We start from the raw sequence: 27001 nt of genomic DNA on the forward strand, positions 1-27001 counted from the left end.
TTGCTTTCAACTTCGGTAAAAATGAATCGATTTATTTGGTCGAGCATCCGTATTGTATGTAAAATATATACTTAAATTAATTAGAATATGATTTATTATTGAGAGAATTCAAACATATATCAATATTATAATAGAGATATTAACGATCATCATAGAAATTGTAGTAAAAACGCGACTAAGTGGAGCCCAGGAGCTCAGCCTCCGCCACCGCCGCCGCCAGAGAGTTCGTCCTCGTACTGCTTGCGGAAGCAGTCGCCCACTGGGAAGAAGTCCCAGCTGCGCTGTTGATACATATTCCACACGTACGTCTCCTGGCCGGTGTACTCGGTATCCGGTTTATTGATCAAATGCATCAGGAAGAACATATAGTTGGCCAGATTGTGCTCCTTCTGCACGTGCGTATCGAAGCCATGCGGGACTATATCAAAGAAGTCCTTACCCATGCCACAAATAAAGCAATTCGATTCCATATTATCCTTGACCGATTCCAATTGATCACGCAGCTCGCCGAAGGCGTCGATAATCAAACCCTGGATGATGGCCAACAGGATGACAATGACGAAGAAGAAGAATGTGATGTCGAAGATGATGCGATAGACTTCATAATCATCTCCATCCGGATCCCCAATTTCGTCGCCAATGCCACCGCCTGCTCTAACGCCCTTGTACAAATGGAAGACGAAACAGGTCAACATGTCATGGCACTTCTTGTCCACCTCCTCATCCTCCTCCTGTATGTAGAACTTGCGGAAGAAGTTGAACGCAATCACCGTGTATATATAAACGATAATCGTCAGGAGCATCACGGTCAGGACGAGCTGTTTGCCATTGTGGGTTACGGACTGCAGAATCGTGCGCAGTGTCTTAAAGCCAACGGCCACATCCAGCAAATGGGCGGCAAAGAAGAAGTTGTTAAAGTTGCCCATCACCGAGAAGCTGAAGTACCACAGGGAGTAGAGGAAGGAGTTGTCCGTAAAGGTGACTCCAGCCTTCCACACCTGATAGCGCCAATCGATGTTCATGATGTAGCGCAGAATGCCCGTCTCCTCGCTCTCCTGTGCCGTAAAGGCGCTCTTCTCCATGCCCAGCAGATTCGAGATTGAGTCAAAGTCGTAGGTCTCACTGTACTTTTGTCTGACCTTCTTCTTGACAAATTTATCCCAGTAGTTGACAGGGAAACTCTTGGCCGATATGACCAGCTTATCCCAGTGGGACTTGAAGTCATCATCCTCCGGCTGCTCGGCTATGAAGAGACCATCGAATTCCAGACGACGTGCAATTTCCTTCTCTCGCTTGAATATGGCCAGCGGCACCTTTAGATGATAGTAAGCGATGAGCATGGCCAGCGATACCAGGGAGTGGAGCAGTGCGGCAATGCGCAGCACATGCTCCATATAGAAGAAGTCCTCATCCACGTGCACCAGTTCCGGTATGTCATCGTCTTCGAAATCGCCATCGCCCGACCCATCGCCCGAGCCACCCAGACCAGAGCCAGCCATATCAGCACCAGCGCCCGAACCAGAGCCCAGAATAAGCTCCTCTTCGGCCGAGCCTTCTGATTCCTCGTTGAATGAGGTCACCTTGTAGAAGAGCAACATAAAGTTAATGCTGAAAGCCAAGACGAGCGCCACATATTTCAAATTGTAGAAGTTGCGAGCCAAGAAGCTGACAGCGCGGTGCGTGTACTGCGAGAAGTCGATCTGGTGCACCGCTGGTGTCTCTTGTGGTGCTGCCGATGACTTCTTGGCCTCGGCTTCAATGGATGCCATGGCTGCCTCTTGGGCCTTCTGTGCCTCCTGACGCTCCTGAGCTGCCTTCTTAGCCGCCTCACCGCCGAGCATATCGACAATTGAAATGGGTTCCTGATGCAGTTCGCCTTCGACTAGTTCTCCGGTTGGAGCTGCGCCATCTTCTGGGCTAGACTCACCGCCCTCCTCCACAGATGAGCTGGCTGGCGACTCGTGGACCACCACCTTGTACACGCCGTTTTCCTCTTTGTTTATGTCCAAGCCGAATGCTTGTACCGGGCCCGGTGGCTCCTCCAGCGGCAACGGCGGCAGCGCACGTCCAAATGTCTCCTCTTCAACTACAGCCACTTCATCCTCCTGCTCGGGTGCGGGACCACGCATCAGATTCAACAGTATGCCAAAGATATAGCGCACCACACAGTAGTGGGCGTAACCCGTGTAGTAGAACATATAGAAGATTATCTTAAAGAATCCAACAATCAGTTCAGGTATCGATTTTGTTTGCATAACTCCAATTTGGTGCTTGATGTTTGAGGGACTCAACATGTGAACTCCGAACTTCAGGCCATCCTTTACAGCAGTTATTGTGCGTCTAATCGGATCGCGAGCGGCGCGCTCTTCCTCCTCTTCGCTCATGTAGGAACTGTAGGCCGTATCCCGTTTCACATTGCCGCCGCCATCGTCCGTGGCCATCAGGCCAGAGGCGTGGGTCATCTCAAAGATCGCATCCTCACAGAAGTTAACAAATGCTTCCAGCTTTTCCTTGTCGCCGCCCTCCGTGACAATCGAGTAGAAGAAGGCGCGTTTCGATTCGCGAATCTGTGGCTTCTCCCATTGCTCGATGTTCGAGTCCTTGATCTCGAAGTAAACACGCTCAATACGCTTCGAGCTGCCCAAGATTTCGATGCGACCCAGGAACGGCTCGAAATAGTTCAGCACAGAGCCAGCGGTCTCTAGGAAGCGCGCCAGGCGCGGCTCATTGGGCATGTGTTCACTGAGATTGGTCAGCAGCACAGCCAGGTTGAAACCGATCTCCTTTGATGGCTCGTGGAAACGTTCGACAAAGGCTCTATAATCTATTTTGCCTTCGTGATTGCGTTCACAGCAAGCCAAAAGGAAATCCATTTCCTCCCTGGAAAAAAGGTAAAGGACGAATGTTAAATAGTTGTCTGATCTCCCAGGGATTCGTTACTCTTACGGTGTGTAGTTCTTGGACTGCTCCATTTTGTCTCTGAAATCCTTGGGTATTACCCAGCCCTCGTTCTTCATATCAATCTCATGGAAACTGGGCGACTCAATCAAGTCGGCCAATTTCAGGAACATATCGAAATACTTGAGAATCAGCTCAACATTGCTAGCCGACTCAACAAGGGTATCCACCATCTGCTTGCCAATTGTGCCTGAGAATGTTTGGGAAGATATTTATGATATTGGTATGGAAATAGTATATATTAGACTTACCATTCACAACATTGCCTTCCAGCATGGATAACATCATGGTGATCATATCCTTTTGTAGATTGAGCAGCTCCTTTAGCAGATCCACCTGACTCGAATGCTTCGAGAGTTTGTCCTGCATATGCGAAAATAGAAATAGAAAACCGCCGACCGCATCCCACAATCTGGAATGGGCCAAGGCTTGCTGATTCAAGGTACACGGACCCTGGATGACCTCAGTGAGGGTATTGAACACTTGGCTAGCCACGCCGATGGCTTTAAAGAAGTTCGCCTTGCCAGCTGGGTCAATGATCTCCTTGCTAGAATAGTGCCAATAGAAGTCCATAATCGATTCCTGCAGACGCAGCAAATAATCCACCGTACAGATGACCACATTCACCGTAGTCGTATTGCCCGCCTGGGTACGTAAATAGTTTTGCCATTCTAGAAAGGATAAAGAAAATGTATATATAGATTGATTCCCAGATCGTTGCTGAGCGACTTACCCAAGTTGTGACCCTCGCAGGTTAGCTGAATGAATCGGAATAGAGCACACGTGAACTCCGCATCGTGCATATTCTTCTCACCCGCAGCGCCTTCCGAGCCGACACCAAGACCTGCACCCGCACTTGGAATATACTCTTTGTTTTTGTGGTTTGGTTTTTACAACGATAGCGGGGATCAGGTACATATACATATATACGGGATACGGGATATAAACGGCATGCGTGTGTATATGTTGGATGATTTGGGGGGAAAGTAGTTGGAAGGAGAGACGAAATCAATAATTTAACTTAGAATAAGGCGCAGCATGAGACGTGATGATGCCAGAATCACAATAATAATAATAAGACTAATAATAATAGTAATAATCATATTCAATTATAAGTTAAGGGCTCAGCAAACGTCAAGCAGGATTGCATCTGGTTCACACAGCAAGGAAAATCACTAAGGAGCACTTACCCTCGGCCTTTGTGTTGCGCTCGAATGCATCCAGATCGAGCACACTGCACGAGTTCATCAGCCCGGCTATGGAGGTGAAGAAGCCCACATCCTTCTTCTCCTTCAAGTGATTCAACATACCCATTTGAATGTCGATGTTACCGCCACGCAGTATGGCGATGCCCAAATTGAGTGTCGTCATGACCATCTCCGAAGGTATACCTTTGGAGGCGGATATGTGCAACAGCACCATTTCGGCAACGCCACGATTCGACAGACGCGCTTGATGGAACAGTAGCTTCTGTTTCTCCATTTCTTGTTCCTGTTTAGAAGATTGGAAATCGGATTATATATTGGGTATGTAAGGAAGACGTAGCTGTTAGTGGAACGGATAGAGCTTAATTATATAATTATATTTAAATCAACTCTCAGTTCAACTTTCTAATTAGAATGTTACAATATTTACCATTAGTTTTGACATGCGGCACTTTGCATTCAAATAAGATTAGTTTGCAAGCACAATTGGGATTGGGATTAGTTAGTACATAATTTAGTATTTATTTTCAGTACTTTCGCTTAGCTTACATGAATACTTGTGCCTTCGCCCTCTTCGCCGCCTTCACCCCCTTCGCCTTCGTCGCCGCCTTCCTCTTCCTCTTCGCCGCAAGACTTGGCTGCGATTTGTGCATAGGACATGTACAGTAAATCCTCCTGAAGTGCGCCACTGCGTTCTGTCATAGCACCACGACAGAAGGTGGTCACCAGCTGAGTCAACGGATCTGGCTTGCCGTCCGTTTCCTCTTCATCCTTCTTCGATTTCTCCGACTCTTCAAATGTTTGCGTCAGATCCTCGATCATCACCTCCTGGCCGACGTTCTCCTCCTGCAGCCATTGCTCGTAGTAGGTGCGAGCAAAGATATTGCAAGCACGATGTCTGCGGGCAACAAGAGATCGTTATTAATTCCAATTGGAATCTGAAGAACGTTAACACAAGTGGCATGCTTTTAGTATTCGAGTTAAACTGCTAAAGAAACACTACGAAATAAAAGCTTATCGGTACGCCGAACTTTCAATAAAGCCCTTGCAGATCTGTTGGAAAAATATTCAATTTTAATGTGTGGACAGTGGACAGAGTGACCATGGACATAGTACATATTAAATACAGCAGTCTGCAAGGGCTTAAATACTAAATAAACAGAAATAATTGCAATCAATTGCATACTTATATTCATATGTATAGGTGTATAAGATATGTATGTGTATTCGTATAAGATATTAGTATTTTGCGGCTACCACCTGCTCATACGATATAGATGCTTGGCGCGTAAGCTTGATATAACTGCCTGGCGTCGAGCGACCGAAATTTTGGAACTCCAACGTTTTGTTTTGTTCTTGGCGCCGGATGCCTATATGGAGCGGTACAATAGCAAGCAAGAGCATAAAAATACATACATACATATTAAAAGACAAGGATGAGTTACAGCACTACGGTCACACTAAGTGGTATTGCGTTTTAGTACATTTTTCGTTAGTTGAAATCAGTGGGTGAACGAAATACAAAAAAAGAAAAACAAAGTGCGAAATGTGATGTAAATTAAAAAATCATATTAATTCAAATCTGTGTAAAGGCCTAACGCTTGGTTCCATGTTTTAGCTAAAGCTTTATATGCATGTAAGTAAATAGAGCCCGTTTTCTAAATAACTAAATGTTGATCTTCATATAAAGTACCGTTACTTTACATACATACACACACACACTTGAGCCCATCAGCTTGAGCGGTTGTTTAAACGTGCGCACGCATGTGTATTAGTAATGCAGTGAATATATCGGTAATAACCTGGGTAGAGAATGTAGCGATGTCTGACGGAAACATGCGATAACGGCACGCTTCCTTTGTATTGACACAACGCTCCTGTAGACATTTTTGCTCTGCTGTTGTGGATGGTCGATCTGTAATTGTTTCGTTCACGGTTTGGTCAGCAGTTGGAAATTATATGTCGTTGAAATGTACGTTATAGATTTATTTGGGACAAATCGTATCGAAAAGAAAAGTTAATAAAAAGTGCAAAATTGAGAAAGTATATTATAAGTATAAAAGTATATATAGATATATAAGTAAGTAATATCAGTTGGTATTGAGAAATAAACACATATATGTGTATATAAAATACAAGAGAAAGGAAAGAGACTTGTATCAGAGTATATGTATTTGCAATACCATATGTGGGTATAGAATGTGAACCCCCTCTCCCCGTCTACTTACCATATGCAGGCCAAATAGAACTTTAGCCATGGCCACAATTCGATCAACCGTCTCTGTCGTCTTGTCTTTACCCTTCTCATTCGAATTGGCATTCACCTTCTCCAAGGCCTGCTCATCGACTGGCTCCTCAGTCTTGCCCAGTTTCGAGTAGAGGTAATGCTGCCACGACATCTCATCGGATGGGTCCAGTTTGTCGGGCAATGTCAACTGATTGCGTGCGAATTCTATGACATCGTATTCGTTCATCTTCTTCAAGTATCTATCCTTGCAATGCTGCACCAGCTCCTGTTCGCGACCAGCGAATAGATTGAGGCCTACGGGCAGTAGACGCTTCAGACAGGCAACCATTAAACTGGCTTGCACCTCCTTGTCCTTGTCACGTTTCTTGTCTCTGTTCTTCTTCTTCTTCTTGACCTTGCCACCCACTGCCGGCACGCCCTCGGATATGGCCGATCGTCGCGTCGCCGTTGGCATTATCAGAGCCATATTATCAATTTCATTGGCCGATATAAAGTTTTGCTCCTCCTTCAAGAAGTATTGACTCTTTGACCAGATATTGAAGATCTCGGCAACATGATTGTACAGCTCTTCGGCCTCAGGGATGTTATCCTTTAGCCAATGATTGCGCTGCAGATCCACGTATTTGATGAGTAGCGGATAAAATGAGTATATGTCTCGCACAAGCAAATTCCAATCCTCTTGTAGTTGCGTCTCCACTTGCGAAGTATCATCTGTGGCCGATTTTATAAATCCTCGCATGCTGTCCTCCTTGTGCAGCATGTTCTCGGTACGCTTCTTGACTCGCTCCGCCAGTGGCAGGAATGGATCCTTGAGTAGCTCCTCTGATGTATTGATGATTATCTGCTGGGTGTAGGCCGCAATGCGTGTCATCCAGGGCGCGTTATCATTGCCAATGTTCTTCTTGATCATCTTGAGCACATTGCGCAGCAGCGAGTTCATGTGATCCGCGGTGACCATGGTCACATGATTGCCACTGGTCGGACTCACGTTATCCGGACCCTGAGACCACCAGAAAGGCAAATAGGCGCAGAGCAACGGCAATATAACATCGATGATGTGCGGTGCATCGGCATAAGTCTTATCCGACTCAACAAACTGATCCACTTCATTGAGGATTGCTTCCAAATTGGGCATACAGCTTTCCATTTTGACCATAATGTCCTGGGCCTCCAGCGAATGGTCTGCAATGCGATTGAGCAAAGAGTACTGATTGTGCTTATTGAGATGCGGCTCCAAATAGGCAACTGGGAAGCACGAGCTGTAGGCGCCCAAGCAGGAGCCCAAGGCAGGTCGATGCCTCTCGATTTCCGTTTTCAAATATTTGCGATCGTGTGTCAGTGTCGCATCGGTGCCCAAGTGATATAGGGCAGCTAAAATCTTATAAGAGGCCACTTGAATTTCGTCAAGCAGCAGATCACTGCCGTAATCACAGGCAGCCAGGTGATCAAACATCGCAGTCAGCACCGGTAGCACCACCTGATTTACATAACCCAGCGACGTGGAGGTCTTTAGATGTGTGCCACGCAAATGGCTGTACTTGCCATCCTGTAGATTCATGATCGTGTTGCCCAGATCATCAGAAGTTTGATTGAAGAACGTCAGCATCGATGTGCGTATGAATTCGGGGCAGTTCTTGGTCAAAGTCTTGGCATCGATGCCCTTGACCAGCACTTGCAGGCAGCGCACGGTGATGCGTACATCAGGTCCAAAGGCGCTCAGGCGATTGCGCAACAGAGCAGCCAATTTACAGAATATGGAGGCAACCATTTCCTTCTCCTTTAGCGATGCGGCGCCTATGTTATTCGTTGCCGTGGCAATAGCGATAAAATAATTGCGATGCGTCGAGAAATATTTCTCCATCAGAGGCAACACGACCTTCGAGAAGAACTTGATGTCCCGCGATGCCGTCTTGAAGGAGCTGCGTCGGCTGAACGTGGTCGATGGCTTCAGTAGCTTCATGTTGATGGTGGCACGGTCCAGATATTGGATGAGCTTCTCTAGCAGTGAATAGGAGAAGCGCAACTCAACGGCAGCTTGTGTGGCACCGCCTTCCTCAACAGCGCCACCCTTCGAGGGCCTACAAAGAATCAGGGTTTTAATTGGAGTTTCATAAATATATATCCTAGAGTTATCTTATCCTTACTTGTGCAATTTGTATCCCTGATACTGCATGTATTTGAGGAACTCCTGAGAGCGCTCACGATCCTTCTTCTTCTCCTTGTCGGTGAGCAGGTCATAGGGCACCAATTGTGGATGTATAACTCCGCCGCATCCATTTAACTCTTCGTTCTTCTTCTTCGCCCAAATATCATGAGAGTTTTCGGCCAGACGTTCGGCCATATTTTGCATTTCTCTGCTGAGCGTCAGGTTGCTCATGTCCACAGGATGTGGATTATAGTTGAAGGGGTTGCCCTCATTCTGAAAATCATGCTATTTGTGTAAGCACCAAAGGGTTTTCAAGTGAATGTGGAGGTGTGGAGGTGGCCAATTGTTTGATAGGGATATTCCGTAATTGGTAGCGTAAGAAATTTTTGGAAAGGCGTTAATGAAATCAATTTTTGGGAACAATATATTTGGTTAGTCTATTACTGTTATAATACATACAATTTGGGGCTTCGATTGACGACGCGTAGAGCCACGATGATTGAGTGGCAAATCGATTTCAGAGTGCTCAACGGTCCAGCCAATGGCCAAGAGACCTTTGAGGCATTCACGCACCGGATCTCGGTAGCGTTCACGCTCCTGTGAGGATGTGTAAATAAATATTAGATATAAATAGAGAAATATTAATATGCATAGATATGAGATGTCGTTTGGCAATGAGTAGTATGCCCATTAGAACGTTAGAAGTCGAGCTGATTGATATTGATATATGTATACTACGTACATATTCGCTGAGCATATTGTAGGGCTTTAGGCGTGGGTGCTTGCGTTCGATATCGGATCGAATTTCGCCATATGTCCAGCCTCCCTCCAAACGGCGACTGGCCCAAGCATCGTGATAATGCTCGCTGAACTTTTGAACCAACGAATTCAAATCATTGTCCAAATGTACATTGTTCGTATCAATTGGATTTGGCACATATTGCGGTTGATCTGGTGCGCCCATTTGTCTGCCATAATAGTCCTCATCGGTATTCTTCGATAAGCTGTAGTCTGGTGGCAGGGCACAGCCGATGGCAATTAGGCAGGGCAATGCTTTACCGAACAGTTCCGGGTCATAGTCCATGTTGCTCAGCGAGTCAAAAATATTTGAGAAGAGAAGCATCGTTAGACGCTTCTCCTCATCTGACGAAGCTCCATACGAGCCTTGGCCTTGAGTCGAGCCATAGTACTTAGCGCAGCGATCGAAGTGCAGTGTGAGCAGCTATAAATACGAGAGATCTGATTAGTTAATGATTCTTTTGAAGTGGGTCAAGAGTATGGAACTTACCCTGAGTGCGACGGTCGTATATTCGGATAGCTTGGATACATCAACAGTCAACTTGCGCAATAGCTTTAAGAGCATGGCAGGTTGCATTTGTGACGTCAACGCTACTAGAAAATCGGATACTGCCTCTCGCTGTCCCTTGGTTAGCATACGGTTCTTGGATAACCTATAGACCGTGTGCAGCGTGGCATCCAAGAGACTTGCATAGTTCTCAGCCTCGTTATAGAACTTTGAGTGCTTGATAAGCAGTGGCAAAATGGAGTTGCCAATATAGCGATTCATGGCCAATGCCATATCGCTCTCTGAGCCGTCACTCTTATCCAAAATTGTGGCTGTACGCAGATCTGGGAGAAAAGCGTCTTCGAGCAGCCGATAGAATAGATCTTGTGTCTCTATGCCGTAAACACGTTCCAAAAATAGGACAATACTCTGCTTGTTATTGGGTAAGAGGCCAGACGGCATATCCGATTTTGGTTTCTCCTCACCGGGAGCAGTTTGGGTGAGCGTAAACTTTAGGCTAAGCACACCTTGAAGGTCTTCCAGTGGCACAAGAGATCTCAAAATAGCTCTAGCTCTCAGTGATTCATTCTTGCCTTGCTCGATGACAGACACGTCGGGGGCGCATCTGCCCAGCAGGTCAACAAGTGTACAATAGAAATTCAATATGGCGGCACCTGTATCGATATAGTCCTCATCTTCGTCGCCTTCTGGTAGGGGATGGGTAAAATTAAGTCCAGCTATGGTGCCTTCGGCCTCGTCTTGCATTTTGCAACGATCCGATATGCGCTCCGACATACGATTGGCCTCGACGATTGCACGGAAGAGACCTTCTCCTTCTCCTCTTAGAGCCGGTCCCAAACATTCTGGACGACGGATAAGAAGACGAATGACAAGGTTGGCGTTCTCCTCGACACTCTCGCCATTGACCCAAACGCAATAGCGCAAAAAGTCCAGATATCGTTCACCCTCGACCGGGTCCCAGCCCAAATCGGGATAGCCCTTCTCGACCAGCTCAGAATTGCTCTGCAATCCACATCTGGACAGGTAAACTGCAATCTTCTCCAAATAGTGTTCCCTAAGTGCCAGAGCTAATTCTGTGTTCTCCATTAAACTCGAATATGCCACATCCAATGGGGTGGAACCACGCAGACTGGGCCTGGCTAACAATATGTTCGCATTGTCCAGCAAAAAGTCAAAGTGATCGAACATGGCCTTCTGATTCTGACGTCCGGTACGGCAAAAGTAGCACAGGAAGCGACAACAAGCCACAACCATTTCGTGCGAGGTGTCTTTCTCCTTTGAGGGCACGCCCTCCGCTCCCTCGGTCTGGGCGGGAGCATCGCTTTGTGCCTGCGCACGACGGCCTAGAGTATTCATCATGACGGCCATTACGTTTTCGTGCACACGTAAGATGCGTATCAAATCCGGATGCTGGAAGAATGTGGCATTGTTTACCAGTTTCCATAAGCGCTTACGCATCAGCTCCTCTTCTTCTTGGCTCATTTGTACGGGCAGCAATGCACGAATCTGGCTTAAGCCAACCCACATCTCAGCCACATCATCTCGTGCGCGATTGTTGATCACATAGGTCTTCTCCAGAGCACGTACCAGCTCACCGACCGTATCGTATTGCCGTACCAGTAAGCTGAACATTTCGCGAACTAATTTTGGATTCTCGATTTGTGATTCCTCAGCCCAGCTGACGATGGTTTTGATTAGAACTTTGCGGAAAACCTCTTCGGGTGTCTTTTTCTCAGGCTCCTCCACTTCTTTGGGTCCCTCCTCTAGCTCCTTGACGGTATTGATGAAATTGTAGATCTTGGTTATGGGTCCCGTTTTGATCTCTTCGATTGCATTTGTCTCAGTACCATCCGGCTCCTGCAGCGCATTCAGCGATACCTTTTGCATTAGAGAGTCGTGGAATTCGCTTAAGCGACTGCGCAACTCAAGACCACAGGTGCAATTGTCCTGATCGTCAGCTTCGAGATTCTTGAAGCAAAGAATCTGATTCATTTGTTCTCTGGGTGGACAACGGAATTCCTTAGTCTTTTTGGCCGCAACAGCACTTGGCAAATCGGATTGTTTAATCTCAATATAACGGCGCAACTGATCGGTTTGCAGATCGCCCACAAAATCGTGAGAGAATGCTATAATGCTCTCCACCCGATGCCGGAGCTGTGTGTCGTATAGATGATGCAATAGGTAGCACATTTGTAGCTTAGCTCCTTCAGCCATTTTCATGGTGAGCAAACCTTTGCGGTGCTCATCTTTTCCCTCTGCAAACAGCGAATGAAACCAATTAGTTATGTAACATATATGGAATATTATAAATATAGAATAATTTATTTGCTTCTCTCCCACCTCTTTCGAAAGTGGGGTCCCAAGTTTCTGGATCCACCATTACTAATAGTTTTTGTACGTCCTCATCAGTAAGGACGCCAACTAACAGTAGGCGATCCGTTAGCTTGATGAGTGGCCTATAAGAGTTAATAGGGAGATTTATTAAATATGGAAATGTATGTGTATATGGATGCAGTATACTTACAAGAATAGATTTTCGTTGGTCCAACCAATGGGATCACGGTTATGCACTTGATTTATTTCCACAGCATCTTTGAGTGCCTCCATTACAAATTCTCTGACTACTTCTAATGGGAACTTCGGGGAATACAACTGATCGATGTTGGGTATCGGTTCGCTGGAAACACTTGGCATACTAGATGTTGCAATCACAGGGGGACTGAACGGGTGGAACGGTTGTTGTTGTTGTTGTTGTGATCGGTAATCGGTAATCGGTATCGGTTCGATTGGTGGTGCATAGAGTGTTGGTTCAGTGCAGGTGTTTTTGTTTTTATATATTTTGTTTTGTTTTTGTTGGATTGAAAGTATTGGAAATAAAATGAGTTATGAGGAAATCACAGGTGCATCATGACTAAAACAAACCATCGAACGATCGAACCCTTCATACTAAAGGCTCGTCGTCGAAAGTATGGACAAGTATGTAAATGTGATAGACTACGACAGTGTGGTTACCCAAGGAACTTAGCTTAGATCACTTAGTACTTACGTGATTTCCGTCATACGCAACTGCGGACGCACAGACTCCGTGACAAGGGAACGAAGTGAGTGACGCATCTCATCCTCAGCGTAAAGTTCCTTCAGTTCGGGGCCCAACGGTGTAATATATTCATTTTTGCATACCTCCATTGTGGTGGCATGCGATTCCAGATGCAGCGCTATCAGCAGATCATAGAATCCCTGACGCAGTGGTCCACTCATATACTCCGACCGTATGGCATAGAGCAGTTGCTTCTGATCGACATGCTGGCAGAGCGCGTGCGCGGCACGATAATTCGATTGATAGCACAGCGCAGCGTAGAGCGTGAGAGTGTGAGCATGGAAGGACAGCAGTTTATCCATCTCAATCAGCTCCAATATATCGATGCAGCGATCCTCTTCGGGTATGTGCAGGGCCAGCATTGATACAGGATCCTCGCAGAGCATTGACCAGCCCCGAATATCGGACAGCTTCAACGCATGCACCTGTAGTGAGGTGTTGGGCACACGCGCCCATTGATGCGGACGCAGGCACTGCACCTTCAAACGAGGCGGGGACTGGGGATTGATGTGCTTGTCACTGGTGGGCAGCACGGCTGCCGACAGTGGGAGCGTGGTTGGCGTACGTCCCAGCTCAATTTGCAGGATCTCCTTGCTGGTGGCTTCGACGAAAATGGCCGGAAACAGTTTGGTATCCGGTTCCATCATCCAGCGATGCGAGGTTTCCTTGCCCTCGCAGGTGAAGCGTATTATGCCCGTCGCCGTGTCCACAAAGCAACCGACAAACATACCCTGCGATGCACCTTTGCCAGATGCGTCTTGGGTCACCTCATTGAACAGCTCGTCGGCGCGCACCACATAACAGCTCTGACGATCAATGCGCTCAATGGGCACTTCATAATAGTCCTCAATGTAGACCGAGGCGCGTCGCACCTTATTCTTATTGAATTCGCGACTATGCAAATGGTATTGGGTGGTAACCCAGCCGACGTAGACGTGGGTGGGATCCTGGCCAGGGAATATGCGCACACCATAGAAATATTCGTTAATCAGCTTAAGGCACTCGGCATCGAACATCTCATTGCCAGATGATTCGACTGATGGCTGGCCCAAATTCGTGGAGCTCAATTGTTTTGGTCCCTGAGGCACTGGACTGGGCGGTATTTCGGCCTAAAGTGGGAGAATAAATAACTATATATATATATGTATAACAAGGGATATAGTTTCCTACTCACATTATTTAGACGTAACGTTGGCGTTCTTGTTGTCATCTGCTGGTTAACCACGTTTCGGCCATGGGCCACTGTGTTTCTGCGCTCCAGCGATGTGTCTGCGGTTCTCGAGCCATTCTTCTCACGGCTCTGGTCGCGTGACTTCTTCGAAAAGAACTTGAACGGACTGCGGCCACGTTTCTTTTTGTCATCTAGATCATCGCCCAGGCCATTCATGTCCAATACGGAGGTCGAACGCTGCATCTCGTCCAAGGCAGCCGTCATGTCGCTCTCAAATGTTATATTCCGGGTGAGCGAACCTTTGCGTGGTGGTCGTGGTGGGCCGTGCATCATATGCTCGGCCTCTGCCTCGGTGTGATCATCGAAATTGCGCGTCAAGCCCTTAATGTCGTTCATATTGAAGCCGGACTTGAGCATGTGATCCATGTGTGCAGCATTTTGGGTCTGCATCTGGATGGCTGCCTCTTGTGCCTCGCGCATCAAGCGATATTGGCGTAGCTTGATCTCCTCCCAGCGTCTCGCCTTCTCCTGCTCACTGATGAAGTCGCTCATGCAGGTGACAGGCAGGGAGAGACGCAGGAATTCCCAATTTGCCTTCTCCATGGTCTCGAACGTATTATGCGAGATCTTCAAATGGGGCGGAGTATCAGCTCCGCCAGGTATGCGCGTCACATCGATGCGGCAATCGGGCATTTCCTCGGTATTCTCAAAAATCGGCTGATCCTTGGTATACCAATGCGTAACAGGGCGTTGCATATTGCTGTGAATTGTAAATTGATGTGAATTACAGTTCCATCAGAATCCCATTTCCAATTCTATATACTTACACACAGAAGGGCTCGTAGCCCTCTTGTAGACCGCAGGTGGTAAAGAACTTGAGGGAGTCCACATCTTGGCCATAAATCAAGCGCGCCTTCTGGCCCACTCCCAAGGTGCAGGCGGGCACAAAGCCCACGCCCTCAGCGGTGACATCGGCGAACGTTGTCTCGCCACCCAAGGCATCCATAAGTAGTTCTCCGTTCAACGAGAAGCCTGTGTAGATGGTAATATTTGATCAGACTCTCATTCGATATTTCCATTCGATTTCGATTATATTCATATTAAAGTATCTAAACGAAGCTGCTTTTAAATAAATTAAGAGTTCTAGTCAGGCGGAAATCTGCGCAGGATCATAAAATGTTTGGTGCGTACTAGTTAATCGATCCTTAATGCCTTGACTTTCTAAATAGAAATCAAAATTCATCTAAAAGTCGCATCGCACTAGAAAAACAAAATGACATAGAAAAAAAATCCTATGCAAAATGCGTGCGTATTAGATTGTTTGCAATTCTCTGTTTGCATTTCATCCGATTAGTTAGCGCAAAAAGAAAAAGCAGTTTCAGCTGTTAGATATCATGCCAAATTCTTGTATATAGTATGTAGTATATATATGGATTAGTAGACGAATTGAAAGCGAAATTGAATTTCATTTTCAATTATTGATTAGTCAAATTTTAAGGATGTGAATTTACAGGCAAATCGAATTAATTAATAAGCTTTTTGTTTTTCTTGTTTTTAGATGAGCTGATGTGTCACCTTTTGCTCAGGTAGTCCTTCGATATATTATGCAATAGTTAGGCTTTTGTGATCAAAGTAATAAAAATCAGGTGTTAGGGCATGGGACATTTGTTGGACTTAAAAAAAACCAAAAAATTGAAAGTGATCAAAAATGGTCTAGAAAATACTTCTAAAAAAAATGCAAATTTCATTTTCTTTTCTTTTTGTATATAACATTCTCCGATTATTATGAAGTACGATATGTGATGCCCTGTTCGAAGTGTTTGATATAAATTTGCATTGTTTATGGGTTTTCAATTGCTGTCGGGCTGTCGTTGGAGCTTTGCTGAGATGGTTTGGATATGTACTTAGCTGTCTTATAGCAGGGACCTGGACATTTAGTAGATATCAAAAGCACGGATGTACGAATCTTGTATTGGGGGCATTTCATTTTTAGTTTTTTTTTTTTTTTTTTTTTTCTGTTTTGTTTTACATTACAACAAACGAGCGAGCATTCAGAAGAAATTCTTACTAATTGTGTGATCGGCTAGATCTAAAAAGACTCCGACTATATCCCCGGGTCCACATTGTTTACCAAACGATTCACTGTTGCCACCGTAGACTTTCTCTTCCTAAAAAGTTGTAATTTGATGTTTAAAATGTATCAATTGAACGCATGATCTATCAAAGCCCCAATTAAACGTATTGTTTGTTTGGTTTACTTTTTTTTTTGTTTGTTTGCTTGTTTGGTTAATGATCAGATATGAGAGTATCGCTAAATTATATATAACAAAAAATGTATTGATTAGAAAACAAATAATTGAATAATAATAATATTTAAAAAAAAAATAAAGTTGAGTTGAGTAAAATAGAATAGAGTTAAACAAAATGCGTTCGATCATAACGAAAGTTCAATAAGTAAAGCAACGTTGCTAATGTTGCCAGTGCAGCTAGGATCCTTACTGATGGTTTGCTCCTTAACATCGATGAAACAACCAATGACGTCACCAGCCTCATAGCGAACACCAAAGTGCTCGATCGTTCCGGCATGCATTTTCGTTACCTATAATCATTATCATGTTTGGAGGGTTTTGAATTTGAGCTTGCATTAAAGTCGAACCAAACATTGTGAACTAGACATCACAGCACATTTACCCACAAATGGAACCTTCGCTCATCATAATATACCAATCATCCTACAATGGGAAAACCTAGAACCCTGCATACTCACATTGTGGCCATCAAACGCCCAGCTGGTGTCCTCGCTGCCCAACATGGCGCCCGGATAGCAATCGGCCCGTGCCCAGCCCACGCGCATTGGACCCGCTGTCAGCACCTCGAATTCGAAATACCATTTGCCAGAGGTGACGGCGTAGTTGCGTTCCACGCGATATGTGCGAAAGGCGGCGAACTTCAGGCGTTGCGCCTCGGCTAGCAGAGCTTCGGTGCCTTCGCCGGTGGGCGGATCCAGCACATAGCCGTAGACCAGCAAGGTGCGCACGGTCTCGGATGCAGTGTCCCGATTCGCTTTCTTGATGGCCTCATCGACCTTGGCATAGGGCACCAGGTGGGGACTGCGGTGATTTTCAGAGTCCTCGTTTAGGCCGTAGGTCCAGCCCTGTTGGATGCGCTCGCGTGCCCACAGATTGTGCGTGTTCTCGGCCAGCTGATCGACGAGCTCCTCCAGCTTGGGCGTCAGGGTCACAGCGCTCAGGTCGAGCGGTGCCGGCTTGTAGCCGTTGGCCTGCATAAATATCTCGTTGGGCAGGCGCACGGGTCGTATGCGTGCTGGTGGCTTATCCATGGTTATATAGTAGCCCAAAGAGATGATAGTTCTGGAAATGGATATAACATAATTAGATTTGGAGTCTTTTTCAATCTATGCCTGCTATTTACTTCAATGTTTGGACCGCTAGTTGATTGTCGTAACGCTTCTCAGCAGCTGGCAGCTTCTCGAACTGTGTGAGGCAGGGATGTATGCGATGGTAGTCGTCGCGCTGCTCTCCCCAGGTCCAGCCGGCGTCGATCTTGTTCAGAGCCCACATCTCGTGTATGTTTTCGGCGAGCTTCTCCTTAATCTGATCCACAGAGCTGGGCAGGGTCACGCCTGTCGTATCCACTGGCTTCGGCACAAACGCCGTATCGTCCTCGATGAGCCAGGGACCGGCCAGTACATTTTTGTTCAGATTGCCAAAGTAAAAGCAGGGATCCAAGCTTAGGATCTGATGCGGCATCAGGCACTGTACGAGCGCCGAGAAGCCCGCGGGTGGGGCATACTTCAGGCGGCCGTGATCGCCGCCAAACAGAAAGCGACAGCTGAGCTTGGAGGAGCAACTCATCACCGGGAAGAACATGCCGTCCAGATTGAAGTCCCTGAAGCAGCCGCGCACCTTGTTGCCGTTAAAGGTGAACGTAATGACCGGCACGGACAGATCAATGGCCACGCCAACGACGTCGCCCTTGCGTATGTATGGCTCCTCGGGCAGTGCGTCCGCCACAAGCGTCTTGCGTCCTCCTGTCCACAGATGGGCGCCATCGAAGCCGAACGAGTAGAGGTCATCGCCGACGCCATTGCCGCCCCACTTCTTGCCTCCGCCCGGATAGGGCACGTAGCCGGAGGTGTTGGCCCAGCCAATGCGTAGATGCGGCATTATGTGTGTGGTCTGCTCGATGTGATCCATGGTCACCTCAAAGTACCACTTCTGGTACATGGACGAGCCATCGACGCGTCCCACAAAGATGTTGGGACGTATGCTCGCCACATGGTCCACCAGCAAGGTCTGCAGCAACAGATTCTTGCCGGGCAGCAGGAAATCACAAATGTTGTTTTGCGAGGAGCGCACCGCGACTCCATTACCCACACACAGGGAGCAGAGGACATCGAGAACCTTGGGATCGCGACCGTGTTTCTCGAGCAGCGATATAATCACTTTAATGTGCTCGTCCCTCATCATGTTCAGCGCCTCGGGCGAGTCAATGAGCACACAGTGGAGCACATCCAGCATGCCGGAGCCCTCGCTGGACGCCTGCGAGCCCAGGCGGGAGAACAGCCAATTGAGGCGATTGCTGTTCGCAAATTGGGCACAATTGGTGTGATTGCCCTTGATGATGGCGGCCAGTAGCTGGTAGAGATAAGTTGAGATTAGATCCCAGCTCTGACCAGTCTCGTCGCCGGCCAGGAAGCTGGCCAAGAAGCCCTGCGATGTAATTATATTAATTTTGTCAATGGCCTCCAAAATGAGATTGAGCACGCCCTCCTCCTGGAACAGATCCTGGCGATTGCGCAAGGCACGAAAACGATTCTGCTTCTCCTCGTGTTCTGTGAGCAAGGAAACAATGTTTTTATGCTATTTAGAGGGCTTCCACGTTTGCTTACCCATATCATCTTCTGGCTGCGAAAAGTAATTGATTAAATCCTCCAGGCACATGACCATTTCGTTGAGATTAACTTTTTGGAAAAATATTGAATGTCGACGATTGGATTGCAGGGTCTCTAAGGCGCTATAAAATGGAAGAAATTATGTATTTTGGGATATTCGGGAGTTGATAGATAGCTTACGTTATAAACTGTGTGAAGAGGCTGCTGCACTTTCGGATGACGCGCGCCGTCTTCGATTCCTCTTCCTGGGAGCGGGAGAAGTCCAGGCAATCGTCCATTTTACCCTCCTCGTGGAGTATGGCCTGTTTCTCTTCCACCTTGCCGACGCCCTTCTTTTTCGTTTCGTAGCTCTTGTAGCTGAGCCACAGGCTCGACTCGCAGTGCTGCACGATGACGGTGGTGTCACCGTATTTGATGATCGGCGAACCGATTACTTCTAAGTCTTTGTCCTCGAGTACTTTCTTTTCGTCGTCCTTTTCTTGCCTCAGGCAGAAAGTCGTCGTTGCAATCGATGCCTCCTCCTTTTTAACGAGGATTAGCTCGTTGCTATCGTTGACGCCCAGATAGCGTCCCGTCGTTATATGACGTATACGCATGGGATGATACCAGTTTATGAAGCCGCCCGTCCACTTCGTGCGCGCCAATTCCAAGCGCCACAGAGAACGTGCCTGAGCCATGACCACGCCGCCCTCGTATATGACAATGCTGTTGAGGAGTCGCATTAGTGTAATTGTAATTGAATCAGTGTGGACTTAAGTTGCGGCTTACTTTTGACCTGCCTCACGGCCCCAGGTGCTGGGTATGGTCAGGCACTCGTCGCCGCCATGAAAGAAACGCAAGACATCGCCGCCGAACACATAGCCAACGTATTTCATGCGTGAGATGCCGGTGCCGTAGGGCTGCACGGACCAGTGGGTCACATGGAAGCTGGCATTCACAATGGACTGCTCGTTCTCCTTGGTTGTGTGCAGATACCGTTCGGTGGCAACCGACACCAAAATCAAATCATCACCCACACGAACCTTTTCACCCTCCGAGCGCTGTTTGCTCGCCGGATGTACGGTCCACCAACAGGCCTCGCCCTGGCTATGCTCCTGCAGACCCACATCGAAGGAGAGCTTATCGTTCGACGACGATGTTGACAAACAGGCCAGATACTGTTCCGTGGGTTACATTATAATTAAATTCATTTCGGATTATCCACATATATATCGTGTCGCATCTCTCTCAGTGCTTAGCTTACCATGTCGCTATTGTGATGCCGCAGGAGTATGGCATTGCCATAGAGCAGGGTTCTATGGCCGGATCCTGTGCCCTTGCCCTGTAGATTTGAATAGTAATTAGTAAGTAGTAAGCAAGCGACAGCTGAGTCTTAATCGCATTAAGAGAAGGTATATGCTTGGTTCTCTCTACGCTACTACAATGTGTGTCTCTGTGTGTGTGTGTGGAGAAAGAGTTTTCTATTTGGTTCAGTCAGAGAAAATCCAAGAAAGTGATTAAATCTATATATACATTCGGGCTTCGATTTTCTCTGAGTGTACGCTGTGACAAAGTGTTGATAATTAGCATTTGTGTAGTTGAGAGTCGCACTTGAAGTTAATTGAGAATGCGATGCTAGCGATTCGCTCTTAATGAGCATGTCAATGAGTTTGTTAAATGCGGTAAAGAGCAATCGATTCCACGGTCTGATTTTTAACAAATCGTAGAAAAAACATATACAAAGAGACAGAAATAGAGAACGAGAGAGAGAGAGAGAGTGAGAGACAGAGAGAGAGCGAGTTATACATAGATTTAAACTAGCTGAAGCCCGCTGGACGAGACAGTGAAGCAAAGTGGCAATAATAGCAATAATAATAATAATAACAAATACTACATTAGACCGGTAGAGTGAGATAGAAATAGAATAGATACAGCAAGATAGTTATAGTTATAGATAAAGAAAGTATAGAGAAAGCGGCGCGATTTTAAAGTCAAAAGAACATTCTGTATACTTACAACTTGACTATCCTGTTGGGTATTTAGAAAAATTTTGAAAGAGAACCGAAAAATTGATAGGTTACAATTTGTGTGAAAATAGAAATGGAAATTGTAGTGAAATCAACATGCAGAAGGTAAATAGTATATATATATATATATATATAGTCAAATTTTGATAATATATTAAAACCAAATTGTGGACCAGGAATTGGATAGAGGAAGAGACGAAAGTAGCATACGACTTAGAGTGAGGAATAGGTAGACTTGATAATTCAATAAGTTTTCGTGTGGGCTTTTGATTTCGTAGACGGTTTCAACACATGCTGTGCCAAATGACTTTGTGATTATTAATATACAGTTAGGGGGACTTACGGTCTCTGATCCAGCTGCAGTCACCAGTTCCTGGAGCGCGCGCACCGACAGCGCCTGTTCGATAACAAAGACGCATTGCGACAAATCGGGCGGCACATTCTTATCGGCAATGTTTTCGAGAAAACAATGCCGATTACCAAATCCCTCGGCGGCCAGACAGACACGCTCGCCCGTCGCTGTGCAGGAGAGCGTGACCATATCTTCCTGTGAATTGAGAGATCAAATTTATTAATCACAGTGTTTATTGATTGCATCCAGTCAGCAGGCAGAGGCAGAGGCGGAGGCATCAGCACCGCCGGCATGTCATGCGAAATAGCAAATTCCAATTGGTTTACCCAAGCGTCCATTCAACCAGAAGCTATGCCGCACGCAAAACGAGGCCGATGAATCGATGCAAAATTGAGCGTTTACGTGGATGTTGCCAAATTTGAGGCAATAGAGGCAACAGCAGCAACAGCAACAGAAACAGCCACAAACACAAACCCGACCTCAACACCCAGACTCATGTTCCCAAAGACAGCTAAGTGGGATGTACAGCCCGAATTGTTGTCTACTCTTACGAGTTTATGTGTGTGTGTGTGTGTGTGAGTGTGTGCCTGGTGTCCAAGTTAAATGAACGGTAATGGATTTCGAATCGAACAATTTACATAATTTAAATCGAAACGAATCGCCCCATTGCAGAAGTTAACTCTGGTCAACTGTTTAGAGACAACAGCACTGAAGTTGTACATTTGCCTACCTTTTGTTACTGTGTTTTTGCATTGTAATGCACAATTAATTAATGCTTGATTGTCAAGCAATATATATTGTGGTTAGATTACATTGAAGTAACAAATTTGATTTAAGCTTAACAATAATAATCTAGAAGATTATTTACTTTATGGTTTGCCGTGTCTTTATTCGATTATGGAATAGTGTATATATATGTACACAGACTAGGGTAGTATTTAGTGGAAAAAAAAAAACAGATTATATTCTGTAGTGGTTCATATATATCTATAATATCATATATTATATCTATCATATATTATATTATCAATTACAATAATATCTAAAAGTTACTGCTGTGACTAGAGCCCTTTTTTCGCTATTCAAGTGGCCTAAGGTCAATATTCTTGATACTTAAAAGACACCGAAGGAGCTCTAGTTACTATGTACACCTACTAAGTTGGGATTTGAACATCGATTCTTTTCGTTTTGTTATCTGAATAGAGCATTAGACTTACTTAGGTAAGAAATTCGTATAATGGATGAAAATTAATCATTTTTAAAGTAGTTTAGTGGAATTTTAGTACAATTCTCATAGATCTCTCCAAACTTTTGTTGCCTATAGAACAATCATGTTAATATCACAATAGATTCAGGCCTACTATAATATTCTTATTAAACACTCCTCTATACAAGCATTTTTCTTAGCCAGAAAAAAGGATGCAATTTGTTTAAATTAGGTCTCCCATCTCGGGCAAACATTTTGTAAAACTTAAGATCTCTTTATAGCATAACTACATCTAAAATTCCACCTATTAAATTCTCAATGCGACCTATTTGGGTCAGAGAGGAGTGTAAATACAGGCATTGCTATAAATTCGAAAGAATTATCGTTAAGTCTAATTTAACGGCAAACAAAAAAAAAAAAAAAAAATAGAAGCAAAGGGAGCATAAGGAAAAATTGCTCCCACGGCGTAGCTGTCCGGGGAAAACAGCAAATCGAATCCCCCAACCGCGTCGAACGTATCAAAATGGTCAAAGTGAAAAAACACTTAGAGTCCAGCCAGAGCCTATACTATGTATATGCGGAGCATATTTATTGAATTTGAGCAACGAGTGAGCGCCGGCGGGCAGGAACAGCAAAAGGAAATAGATACGGATACAAAGCATAGCATGGAATGTGTTTATTTATTGCAGCCAGGTGCTTGGCGCTGACCTTCTGGCCCCAAGGGGCAGGCTGGCGAGCGAGCGAGCGCCAAGGCTTGCCCAAGGACGAGCGAACGAGGAGTGCCCAAGTGGAAGTCGCTGGTCACTGATGCCATTTATTTATAACAGACGCAGCGGCTGCTCCTTACAAACACATTCACACATAATGACTGTCATTTTCGGCGTCAGGTGTAGTCATTGATATATCTATCCATACAGATAGATATATAGATATATATACAGATATGTATATCCATCTCTTCTGTTGTGTTTATCTTGCGTTTATGTAAAGTGAAGCAAACAAATCTGGCGAGAGCTTAAAAATTTGCTGTGATTGAAAAGTGTGGACCTGACTTTTCGTATTTATTGGCAGCCATAAAGAAAGTTGGCGCTGTCTGTCTGTAAAGTCGGCGCCCATAAATATCCAACATCCTTTATGGAGTCCTAGCTAACATGTGTGTGTGCCTGTGGGTGTGTGTTTGTGTTGGTATGTTTGCTTTATGACATCAATTGTGTGAAATCCTCGCTAATATTTTATTGACTGAACGTAATTGATTTGAGATGTTTTCTAATATTGTTCAGACGATGTGATTTCATTTCATACCCATTGCATATGACTCAGCAGAGTAGCATGATTTTGCGCTAAACTATGTAACAGGAAAGACTATGAAGTATATTTATTTTTGATTAAGATAAACGGCCAGAAGGAGTTGGCCTTTTTATTAAAACTGTCAAAATCGATTTCAGGTTTCGATAAGTTTTCCTGGTAGCTCAATCAAAGTTTAACACTTAGCATAGTCTATAGTTATAATCGCAAAAGTAGTTCCATTTCTATAGCTTAAGCATACTCGAATATAGATATACAAAATTGAGCTTATTCTTCTATGTTTCTAAAGCTGTAAAATTATCGATTAAATTCGATATACAACTGTGCTTATCTAATGATATTTCGTGACTCTCATATAAGGATTCTAATCTTTTTCAAGGAATTAACTTTGCTCTTGGGTACTTTCTATATGGACTTTCCCAGCTTGCACACTCTTATTCTTATATTCATATTTATGTTTTATGTTTTTTTGAGTACTTACCGTACGCAGGAATGAAACATCATCCTGCTCGGAGCCACCTTCCGCTTCAGCCATTTTGCCGGTTAACGCAACGACTGTAGCGTCCAAACAGAGTTTGATGCAATTATTTGTGTAGTATTTCGATTTCTTTGTCTATGTGACCGGGTAACTCAAACAGGTCCCTAAGTGGATTAAAAGAGGTTCAAACTAAATAATCTTCTTACTAAACACACATACAAACACATTCCGTTTTCATGCCTGATTAAGAAATTGCCATCAAAATGAGCAAATAAATAAATAATGAACGAAATATTACAAAATTCTGTTCTGTTTGGGTTTCGTAAAAATAGATTAACGTTCAGTAGAGAGCACTTCTCTCTCTCTCTCTCTCTTTCCCCCTCTCTCTCTGTTTCTCTCTTGTCATTCACGCTCTCGTGGAGGGCTCGTCGGGTCTTTTCATAGTGTGTCATATGCTTTTCGGCTTGCCAAGTTCGCTCAGCTGTTTTTCCTTTGCCGGCATTTCTCAATTTTCACTTTTGTTTTTCCTCCACTTTTCCTTGTTGTGATTTCTGTGTCGTTTGTCATTTGTCAGTTTGCTTTGGCTTGCGCTTTCGCGTGTTTTCCCAATTGCCTCAGATGTTTGTTAATTGTATAAATAGGCAGATTCGATTCAAGAATCGCTGCGACTCTTTGGTGCTATGCCAAAATTTACTTCGGACTCTTAGCCGCAAATATGCGCATGTTACGTAGACAGAACATATGTATTCGAATAGATATATTGAAATTGAGGCATTCTTTCGAAAGATCAGAGCATGACATTAGGAATATGTGTATGTATGGGTAGTTAATTTAGATTTAGAATATGATATTCAACTTGTAGATATATAGATGTAGTTCGATTTTATATATGTCTCTATATTATATAGTTATATATGTTTATTGATATTTCAGATTGAGAACACTTCTTATTATTGTTGCATTACACTGGGACACTGTGCACTGCGAGCATCGGTAATCCAGGGTCCGATGGCACGCAGGGTAACGCAGCATCCATATACGATATATATTGAGATTTGTATACCCGGCACTAGCACCAACTATAATCTATATCTATATCTATTAAAGATTTCGATAGATATATGTATATATGTATATGTGCGTGTGTGTGTGTGTGTCTCAGCTACTTCTTTCAATCTTCAATCGGGTTTGCAGCACTGTCGTGTGTTTATTTTTGGGTATCATCGGGGCCCGAACACGCCATCCGAAGCAGCGACGAGAGACGAGCGCACACATGTCCAAAAATATCACACGCAAAGACCTGGGCAGCCACAAAAAACTAGCACAGAATTTGAATTTGAATTTCGCTGAGGCGTTTTTCACACATTTTTCATAATTTTCTCGAGCACTTTTCATTTGAATTGCATTTCTTATGCAATGGATTTTCATTTGGAATGTCACACGCGCTGGAATTCAACTCTCGCACGCATGGATTTTCCACGAATTTCCACGAGCTGCAACACACACATGTGCAGTTGGGTGTGTGTGTGCCCACTTATAAATTCTATACTCGATACAGCTGCTGTGGGCCAACGGACCCACAGGCCAACTTACTTTTCGTGTCGATATTACTCTCTAGACTGACGAGCAGAGTCGGCTGCTCGGCGACGGCCGCTACGAAAGTCCCGATTGCTAAATGCCGAGCGAACGAGCGGCGGAGCGGCCGAGCGCCCAGCGCCAAGCGCCAAATATTGCGGCACGCAGCATGCGGCAACGGTAAATCTATCTCACTGCACAGTGGTTCAAGTTAGTTGAACTTGTATGCATATGATGTGCACTAGTGTGATGAAGCTGTTTGATAAAATTTAATAACTTAACTCTTAAATATATAGACGGCAATTAGCCATCAACAAATCAGTAAAACTGTTAAAATATATTCAACTGCACAGTGGCGCAAGTAAGTAGCTTTTATTTATATTCTAATATATATAGTTATTTACGGTATGATATAAATAATATTTTATGCATACTTGTTACTTATACTTATTCTATTAAATATATATATATATTTTTATTTATTTAGAAAAAAAATTAAATAACTAATATACCACTATTGATACTAATTTAATTAAGGTGTATGCCCTTGAATCTTAGATTAGTTTCTTGTTTAGTTAACTCAGTGTGTGACGTCTTCATAATAATATTGTTACTATAATTATTATTATTTAAACCTATAAATATTAATATTTTTTCCAATAAAAGTATGTATTATATCATTTATATTATAATTAATTTTTAATTTGACATAATTAGTTTTTATTCATTTTTTATTATAGTATAATTATGTTTTAATTTGGGACTCGAACAATAAACTTTTCTAGCTCACATTTCATGCCTTTTTCGCATTACTTCGCCACACTGTTGCACGAAGGCAATAAGCACTGCTCTCGGCGTGTAAGTGGGTTGAGTGGGCGTGGCACTTGAATGGGTGACTGTCGGCTGGCAGCTTGTTGCCTGTTGCTTGTCAGTTTCGCTCGTGTTCTCGCTCTCGCTCTCTCACTCACCTTTTTCCTCCCCTCTCTCTCTCTCGCTCACTGCCTGTAGCCAGAGGCCGCTGTTCGGCCAAGT

The 27001-nt window shown here is 44.7% G+C and overlaps 1 protein-coding gene across 13 annotated transcripts; it reads right to left on the reverse strand.

The window, feature by feature from the left end:
• LOC6579841 (ryanodine receptor) lies at positions 1–26076 on the reverse strand. 13 transcript variants are annotated; one of them, XM_032729864.2, is made up of 28 exons: positions 25988–26076; positions 24398–24558; positions 21396–21599; positions 20290–20367; positions 19815–20203; positions 19227–19751; positions 19044–19168; positions 17564–18986; positions 16899–17502; positions 16631–16730; positions 14959–15163; positions 14135–14891; positions 12910–14069; positions 12388–12540; positions 12204–12319; positions 9846–12118; positions 9300–9779; positions 9017–9154; positions 8556–8830; positions 6392–8489; positions 5424–5533; positions 4713–5061; positions 4594–4614; positions 4149–4449; positions 3692–3802; positions 3210–3629; positions 2947–3148; positions 1–2880 (listed from the first exon to the last, which is right to left on the reverse strand). In XM_032729864.2, the coding sequence occupies exons 2-28, from the start codon at positions 24449–24451 to the stop codon at positions 195–197; spliced, it is 15357 nt and encodes a 5118-aa protein (XP_032585755.1). In that variant the 5' UTR covers positions 24452–24558; positions 25988–26076; the 3' UTR covers positions 1–194. The 13 variants fall into 13 exon arrangements, with proteins under 13 accessions (XP_032585755.1, XP_015019401.1, XP_032585754.1 ...); XM_015163915.3 differs by lacking the exons at positions 4594–4614; positions 5424–5533; positions 16631–16730 and adding exons at positions 5966–6078; positions 16200–16299; positions 21042–21053; XM_032729863.2 differs by lacking the exons at positions 4594–4614; positions 5424–5533; positions 16631–16730 and adding exons at positions 5966–6078; positions 16200–16299; positions 21042–21053 and having other exon boundaries at positions 8556–8842.
• Positions 26077–27001: the final 925 nt, after the last annotated feature.

This window comes from Drosophila mojavensis, unplaced genomic scaffold, assembly GCF_018153725.1.
Source record: "Drosophila mojavensis isolate 15081-1352.22 unplaced genomic scaffold, ASM1815372v1 contig_80, whole genome shotgun sequence".
NCBI classification, from domain to species: domain Eukaryota; kingdom Metazoa; phylum Arthropoda; class Insecta; order Diptera; family Drosophilidae; genus Drosophila; species Drosophila mojavensis.